This window comes from Mustela nigripes, chromosome 6 (assembly GCF_022355385.1).
Source record: "Mustela nigripes isolate SB6536 chromosome 6, MUSNIG.SB6536, whole genome shotgun sequence".
Classification (NCBI taxonomy): Eukaryota; Metazoa; Chordata; class Mammalia; order Carnivora; family Mustelidae; genus Mustela; species Mustela nigripes.
Window position 1 is genome coordinate 63,372,779 of NC_081562.1, and position 8,868 is coordinate 63,381,646.

Below are 8,868 nucleotides of genomic sequence, written 5' to 3' on the forward strand. Positions count from 1 at the left end.
GGGTATAACCCCTCATACAGTCATCTGATACCTCCTTAAAGCTTTTGAAAGATGAAAGTATCCTAATTTCCAGGACAAATAGTTAAGAACTCCAATTTCAATCCCCCCATTCTCCATAGTCTCCTCAATTACTATCATCACATCATCATTCATTTAACAAGGGGACAGTACAACCCTGAGGTGGGGCATGACTAACATGACCTCCCCAATTCCTTTCAGGCCATGATATGAAATAAGGGTAACAGAATTGGCATCAGCCTTGACACAGGCAAAGCTTGCCCCAGGAGAGACCTCTGATGACCAGGCAGATGCCAAGAGGGGCACAGTAGGCATTTCCCCAAAGTGGGCAGAGTGCTGAACCCTGAAATAATGATTGTCGTGGGAGGCCTAGAGACAGGAGAGTAGCCAGAGCCCACACTTCTCCTCTTCCCAAATTCAACTTCCCCCGCCTAGGCCTCTCCTCTTGTGCTCCAAATTCCTAAGTTTTCAGACCCTCCATAGTGCTCATCTGAGGCCAGACACCTATCATGCATCACCTGCATTTCTTAAACTGTAAAGAAAATACAAATCACTTGGAAGCCTGTTAAAAATGCAGCTTCTTTATCAGTAGGTCTAAGTTGGAGCATGAGTTTCTGTATTTCTAACAAGCTCCCAAGGTGATACCCACATTGCTGGTTTATGGACCTTATTTTTTTTTAAGATTTTTATTTACTTACTGAGAGAACGATCATGGGAGGAGGGGTAGAGGGAAATGCAGACTCCCCACTGGCCAGGGAGCCTGGGACTTGATCCCAGGATGCTGGGATCATGACCTGAGCCAAAAGCAGACTCTTAACCAACTGAGCCACCACAGTGACCTTGGACCATACTTTGAAGAGCAGGATCTAGATGACTGCAGCAGCTGCTAAAGTGTCTCCCAGAAACAACCCTTCTGTCTACATCCTCCTCCCTGTCTATCCTCCAGATGGCAATGAGAATCATATCTCATCCCTTTCTGATTCAGGAGTCTCACTCCATAGCACAATACGCAATACAAACCTGGCTTGTAAATTCTCTTCAAGTGTGGAAACACATCCCTCACAAGTCTCATCTTTCATGACTCTTAAAGTCCATGTAACCCAGAATTACTGTCCTATATCTTTCCCAACTCACCTATTTCCCTCTTATTTCCCAAGTTGCTCCATAGGCATCCTCCTCCAGGAAGTATCTCTTAACCAATACCTCTTTCCCAGGTTTTACTCTCACCTTCCCTTTCAAAGTAATGATGCCTTAGTGTGACATCTATTTTTTTAATTCTTCCTATGTTGGTCCATTTCCCTCCCTATTTGGGGTGTAAATTCTCTCTCCCTAAACAATCTTAGATGCTATTGTAAGTTTTTTCTCCAATCTCTCAAAAAGTATGTAAAGGAGTCAGTAGTATATGGGTAACCCTGCCTCTAGCAGGCTTCCCTGGAGTCACCCACTCCCCATTGGAAATATGGGAAATTCCACAAGTAACAAAGTAGCCTCCTATCCTTTTCCTCCTAGGGGCCTGCCTTGAAGAGGTCTACATAAACTCAATAGAAAAACACTGGCCCTCCTATACCAAAGCATAAAACTCTGGGTGCATCAAGAATGATGCCTGTTGAAGTACCTGGGTGGGCCAGTTTGTTAAGCACCTGACTCTTGGTTTTGGGTTCAGTTCACAGTTTCAGGGTCATGAGATCTAGCCCAGAGTGGGCTCCTTACCTAAGTCTGCTTAGGCTTCTCCCTCCCTCTCCTTCCCCCTCAGTCCCTTCCCCCAACTCCTGAGGGCAGGACTGCATGCTCACTTGTTCTCTCTCAAATAAATATATAAGTATTTATAAAAAATAAATTTTAAATTTATATATATTTATTTATATAAATAATAATATATTTAAATTATTTAATAAAATAATTTATATATTATTTATATAAATATATATCATATATAAACATATATAAATATATGTATTTATAATAAATAAATATAAGTAAAATCTAAAAGAAAGAGAGAGAGAGACAAAAAGGAAAGAGAGAGAAAGGAAAGACAGGACAGAAGGAAGGGAAAAGGCAGAGAAAGAGAAAGAAGGGGAAAGCCAGTCTCACCTTCAGGGATGCCGTGGAGTCAGAGCAGGTTGGGCCTTCTATCAATTTCACTACTACAGGCCTGTCCCTACCTCCCATGGGATGAGATGGAGCTGAACAGGGGAGGTCATTTCAGGCATTCTCTTGTCCCAAGGCTGTATTTTCCCTATTACTTTTTGAATGAACAACACTGTTCTTTGTTTCTCTCCCTTCATCTTCATAAATGGAGAGCCTTCAGCTGGAGTTTGGTTTTCAATGTGGGATCCCTGGACTCTTGGGAGCATCACCAGGCATCGCCTAGGAACTTGTTAGAAGGACAAGTTCTAGGCCCCATCCAGATGTACTGAATTCCAAAAGCTGGGGATGGGACCCAGCAATCTGTGTTCTCATAAGCACTCCAAGTGAGGTGGCACCCACTAATGTTGGACACCACTGAACAGAGTACTAATCCTGGCCTCTTTCTACCCAACCCTTAGTGTGACTTTGATTAGTGAACTGAAGAGACAGATATGCTCAACTCAGCCTCTTTGTTTTTTGTTGCATTCCCTTTTTTATCCAGAACCATTATGCTGATAGGACACATACATTCTAATTTAATAAAAGGAGATTCTCTGCTGTGGTAGGGAGACAGAGGGTGCTCAGTACTACTTGTGATGAGGACTGTATCTTGTTTAGTGATGCAAGATTAGCAAGCCAATTAGGCTGCAGATCTACAGCTGATGGTTTAACCATCTGTTTCTATGTCATGATTATCAATAGGTTCCAAACATAGGAGGAGGGATAGGGTGTTATATATTGGATCCCTACGGGTCCAGCTTAGGTTGTAGTGAAAAGTAGGCAAGATGCAGGTTCAGATGGTGTGTAGTAATAGAGAGACCTAGTTGAGAGAGTAACAGGACAGAAGAACCAGAGGAATTCCTAAAATTTTTCAAGTAAATGGAACTTCAGAAATCAGTTGTGGCCTCCTGCATTATGGATAAATAAGCAAAGCATGGAAGGAACTGAGAGGCTTGCCCAAGGTCATATTGCAAGGTCATATTGCTAGTCATATTGCTTCTGGTGGAAACCAGAAGCCAGGACACTTGGTTCTCAGCTGTATACTCTGTGAGCAGGTGGATGGGCCACAGCAGACAATAGTAGAGATAATTTAAAGTCCAAGAATGAAGATAGGGCCAAATAGAAGAAACAAACCTGGGGATTTTCAGCATGGGTATTGAGTTCAAAGCCAAAGTGCTTTGTGCTCAGAGGAAAGCTCTGGCTCCAGTCCACGTGTGCATGCTCTGTTGTCCCCTCACACAGCTGAGGCTCAAGCTACACATCCCACTCAGTGTGCTCTAAACACTGTTTTGTTTTCTCGTGCTTTTTGTAGTGACTTTCTTTATGCCTACAGTCTCTCCCTCTGTGTGTGCCCATGTGTGGCAAATCCTATCCATTCGTGGGGAGAGCTAACTAATTCCATCGTTATTCCTTTATAAAGTCTTCTGATTTCACCAATCAATCCTCATCTCTGTGCTGGTCACAAGTGGTCATCCTCCACTCTAAATTCACAAGACACTTTATTTGTATGTTACTAATGATAACACTTTCTATTTCCTGTTACTCTATGCCTTAACCTTTGTATTAGAATATAAGCTCCTCAAGGGCAGAGGTCATATTTCATCTTACTTTTTTTTTTGTCTTTTCTGGTTTCTTTCTCTCTTTCTTTCTCTCTCTCTTTCTTTCTTTCTTTCTTTTTTGAAGTGTAGTTGACATACGGTGTTGTCATATTACTCTCAGGTGTACAATATGATAATTCAGCAATTCCACACATTTCTCAGAGCTCATCAAGTTAAGTGTACTCTTATATTCTTCATTCCCTTTATCTATTTCACCTATCCCCTTACTCCAACTACTCTGGTAACTCCAGTTTGTTCCTTGTGTTTAAGAGTATGTTTGGGTTTTTTTTTTTTATCTCTTTGTAGTTTGTTAGTTTTATTTCCTATATAAGAGTGAAATCATATATTTGTCTTTCTCAGTCTGGCTTATTTCACTTAATGTATGACCTCTATGTCTATCTGTATTGTTATAAATGGTAACATTCCATTCTCTTTTATAGCTAGGTAGTATTCCATTGTGTATGTGTGTGTGTACATACATACTACCACATCTTTTTTATCTATTCATCTGTCAACAGACGCTCGGGTTCCTTCCATATCCAATTGCAAATAATGCTGCAATAAATATAAGAGTGCATATGTCTTTTTGAATCCATGTAAGCACTTCTTCACAGCAAAGGAAAATCGTCAACAAAATGAAAAGGCAACCTATTGAATGGGAGAAGATGCTGGCGAATAACATATCCAATAAAGGGTTAATATCCAAAAGAAATAAAGAACTTACACACACACAAGAAAAACAAATCCAATTTTAAAATGGGCAGAAGACCTAAATATTTTTCTAAAGAAGACAAACAGGTGGACAACAGACATATGAAAAAATACTCAGCATCACTAAACTTCAGGGAAATGTAAATTAAAACTACATGAAATATCACGTTATACCTCTCAGAATATCTTCATCTAAAAATACAAAAAGCGTTAGAGAGGATGTGAAGAAAGAGGAACCCATGTGTACTCTTCTTGGGACTGTAAATCAGTGCAACCACTGTGAAAACGGTATTGAGATTCCTCAAAATATTAAAAATAGAATTACCATATGATCCGGTATTCTCACTACTTGATATTTATCCAAAGAAAACAAAAACACTTTTTCTACTTTGTTTTAATAATAATTCTTTTTAAAGCCAGCAAGCAGCTACAGACACAACTGAAAGGAGACAGAAAAAAAGGGGGGGGAGGAAGATTAAAGACACATCCTTCATACACAATGAATACAGAGCTCTATTAGCATTCTCCCACAAACATGTCATGGGAGGCGTAGCTTTACATGTGCTCAGGAGTACTCTCTGTTATTGTGCAGAGGACCAGACAGCATTCGGGGTAATGATGTCAAATCAAACATGTATTGGCACTGCTGAGTTCAGAGTCTAGAGTTTGGGCCCTTACTTCAGGGGGGCTTTGCAACCAGCTGTGCTGGATTCCATACATGAAGTAGATAACAAACCCAATCAACATCCAGACACCAAGTGTGGCCCAGGTGACAACTGACATCTGCATCATAAGGAGAACATTCACAAAGATGCTCAGGAGTGGAAGGAGAGGCACACAAGGGACCTTAAAGGGCAGGGGAGTGCAGCTCTGTGGCTGTCTCCAGATGACCCCAGTGATCCCAGTAATGAGCACCAGGAGCAGCACAACCACTGTGATCGGCACTGGGTCTCCAGAAAGCAGACTTGACCAGTGGACCAGCACCAGGCAGAGGAGAATCAGCAGCAGAACAAGCACTGAGGAGCAAACATAGACAACCCAGCCAGAGAGTGGAGTGGGGGTGGGGCCACCTGGAAAAAAGAGTCCTTGTAGAGTCAGCTTCTCTGCTGCAGGTGCAGTCTCCTCCTGCCCCTGTGTTTGATTTCCCCCAATCTCCTGCATCTGCACTTCATTTTCCCCCTTTTTCCTCTCAGGCTGATACCTGACAATGAGAACACAAAAAGCTATCACAGAGTGAACTAGCAGGGTCACAATTGACACAAGGTGCAGAAGATGATCAAGTCTGAAGAAGAATGCTGTTATTGCTGCAATAATGCCCAAGATCACAATGATGAGCATATAGGTGGCAATATGGATTTTGGCATGGACAGGGAACAGGAAGCCATCCTTTGCCATCACATATATCAACTGAGCCTTGGAGGACATATAACCCAAGGGTCTGAGAGAAAGACTACAGAGGAATACCAAAGCTACAGCATAGTAGGCAGGGTCCCAGCCAATATGGAGAAAAGCCTCAGGCAAGGTGCTCCCAGGTCGAATCTTGTAGTAAGGAACCATAAGTGTAAGGGATGCAGAGACACCAATATACACCAAAACACAGATGAGCAGTGACATCACAATGCCCCTGGGGATGGAACGCTGGTGGTTCTGGGCTTTTTCAACTCTGGTAACAATGTTATTGAAACCTATAAATGCATAGAAACAGGTAGCTGATCCATGGAGAATCCCAGGAAAGCCAAAAGGCACAAATCCTCCAGAGCCCAGAGGGCCCAAGCTAGAGGTGCCATTGAGTTCATCCTTTCTGTAGTCTTCTTCTGTGAGCTTCCAGTTGTGCAGGTCCCCCTTAATGAAGCCAGAGATGATGACAAAACTGAGAATCAAAAGTCTCACCAATGTGACCACTTTGGTTAACAGTATCGAATCCCTAAACCTCAAAGTCAGGCATAAAGTGAGCAAAATCACAGGGACCCCAATAAAGAAGCCTAGATTCTTTACAAGGACCTGGGGGATATGCAATAAGATGTCTTCACTAAAGGCCTGAGAGATATGGTACCCAAACATGTCAAAACCTAAAATCCAGGCCAACAACATACTGACTGTATCAGCAGAATAGGAGAAGATGAGGTTCCAGCCAGTGATGAAGGCCCAGATTTCACCTACAGTGACATAGGTGTAGAGATATGCAGAGCCAGAAAGGGGAATCTGGACACTAAGCTCTGCATAGCACAGTCCAGCCAACAATGAAGTTAGGCCAGCCACCAAAAAGCAGATCACAATGGATGGTCCTGTTTGATTACCGGCCACCTCACCAACCAGGATATACACACCTAAACCCACTGTGAGGCCCACACCCAGGGCCACTAAATCCAGAGTGCTCAGGCTTCTGTCAGTAGCAGTCTTAGTCACTTCTTTCTCTAGCATTCGTCTGCGTACCAGCTTTTGACCGAATTTGTGAAGTGTCTGACACAGCCTTCTAGCTGGAATTGAAGAGGATTCCATATCAGAGATCAGAAGCAAGTTCAGGTTGCTGAGTGTCTCAGATCAGGTTCGGTGAGGCTGAATTAAGTGGAGTTGGGTTGGTGCTGCTGAGTTCCATCGCTCAGGCTTCAGGTTGCTGCTTCGTATTTTTCTTATATGTGCTGTCGCTCCATACGCCTAAGTAAACAATAAGTATTTACTGAACAATGGCGTTAAACAGTGCTCAGAAGTCATATGTCACCTGTTGCAGCCCAAGTATCACAGAAACTAAGACCAAAAGACATCAAAGAAAAATTAACTGGCAGGGCACCTGGGTGGCTCAGTCATTAACTGTCTGCCTTCAGCTCAGTCATGATCCTGGCTCCCGGGATAGAGCCCCACATTGGGTTCCCTGCTCAGCAAGGAACCTGCTTTTCCCTCTCCCACTCTCCCTGCTTGTTTTTCCTCTCTTGCTGTCTCTCTGTCATATAAAAAAATAAAATCTTAAAAAAGAAAAATGAAAACCAACTGGCTTTTCTCCAGGAAAGTGTCAAATACCTCCCTACATTCTCCTGTTGTGCACACCACAGGACATAATCCCATTTGAGTTCATCTAAGTCAGGTAGGTTCGTGTACTAATTAAGCTATAAGATACAGCAGGGCATGAATATACTGTGCAGTTATTCATATACAGGATATGCGTGGTACTTGAGCATGAATTATGACACATTAATTCAAAGACTAGTGGACCTTGTTACAATAACAGAATCATTTTTTAAATATCATCTAAGTTTAGAATACAAATATTGCTCCACTGGTCTTAAAACCCTTACCCTAGGTCCCCTGGGTGGCTCAGTTGGTCAATCATTTGCCTTCGGCTCCAGTAGTGATCCCGGGATCTTAGGATTGAGTCCTGCTTTGGGCTCCCTGCTTGGTGGGGAGTCTGTTTCCCCCTCTGCCTCTGCCTCTCTCTCTCTCTCTCTCTGTCTCTCATGAATGAATGAATAAATGAATGAATAAAATCTTTAAAGAAAGAAAACAAACCCTTACCCCAACATCAGATAGCCAAGGGTCAGGTGGCACTTTGCCACCCCTTTCTCCTCATTCTGCATCATCATTTAGCTGTATTGATGGCCAAAAATGTACAGTCTTCCCCTTCCCTTTATCCACTTGGCCCACAGGGGTGCTGTGAACAGAGATGAAGAGGAAGAAAGGAGCAGGGCCTTCATAACCACCTGCAAGAAGGAGAAGACCAGGCTATCTGGAAAGGAAATACTGGAGAAATGGTGGCAACAGCCAACCCAGGGTCCAGGACTGAGATGGGAGGGGAGCCAGGAAGGTAGTTTCGTGAATTCCAAAATTCAGTACCTCTCACCCAAATAATCCAAGAAAAATTCACTATAATTTTCATGTCCTCAGCCATGAGAGTGTGATCCAAAGGGAGAAAAACAAGTCATCTAGCTCAGAAGCTCGTGACCAAAACAATTCCTTTGTTTCCTCCTCTCTGGGCTCCAGGAGAGAAGGTGAATTCACTTCTTTAGACCGTCTCCTCACTAGCCACACTGTGCTCTATACACACCCTGTAATGTCCGCTGCCAGGGTCCTGGAGAATCTGCCCTGTTCTGTGACCTTGTATTAAAACACTCACTTGTAACTCCCTATTAATTTTTCAGATGGAGTTATTTTTAACTCATTCAAAACGTGCTCTCAGCATGCCAAATATATTTTCTTAATGAAGGAACTGGCATGAGGGTCCTTCTTCCCCCTCCTCTCCTGCTACATTCAAATGGCTTCCTCCTCAGGGGAGAAAGGATCGGGAGTAATAATTCACAGCCAAGCCCCACAAAGGAGTAGTGAAGAACGGAGAAAAGAAAGACATGCATCCCACACTGTCCTTCCTACTCATGCTTTGGTTTGAGAGAATTTTAAGAAATATTGTCAGAGGTTTTTAAAGATA

The 8,868-nt window shown here is 42.8% G+C and overlaps 1 protein-coding gene across 1 annotated transcript; it reads right to left on the reverse strand.

Moving 5' to 3' along the window:
- Nucleotides 1-4,881: 4,881 nt before the first annotated feature.
- LOC132020633 (cationic amino acid transporter 3-like) lies at nucleotides 4,882-7,092 on the reverse strand. The gene has a single exon (XM_059404781.1). It carries the CDS (start codon nucleotides 6,951-6,953, stop codon nucleotides 5,076-5,078), a length of 1,878 nt encoding a protein of 625 aa, XP_059260764.1. The 5' UTR covers nucleotides 6,954-7,092; the 3' UTR covers nucleotides 4,882-5,075.
- Between the last annotated feature and the right edge of the window lie 1,776 nt (nucleotides 7,093-8,868).

Coding starts and splice junctions, on each gene's coding strand:
- LOC132020633 (XM_059404781.1), bottom strand. CDS start 6,953: ATGGAATCCTCTTCAATTCCAGCTAGAAGGCTGTGTCAGACACTTCAC.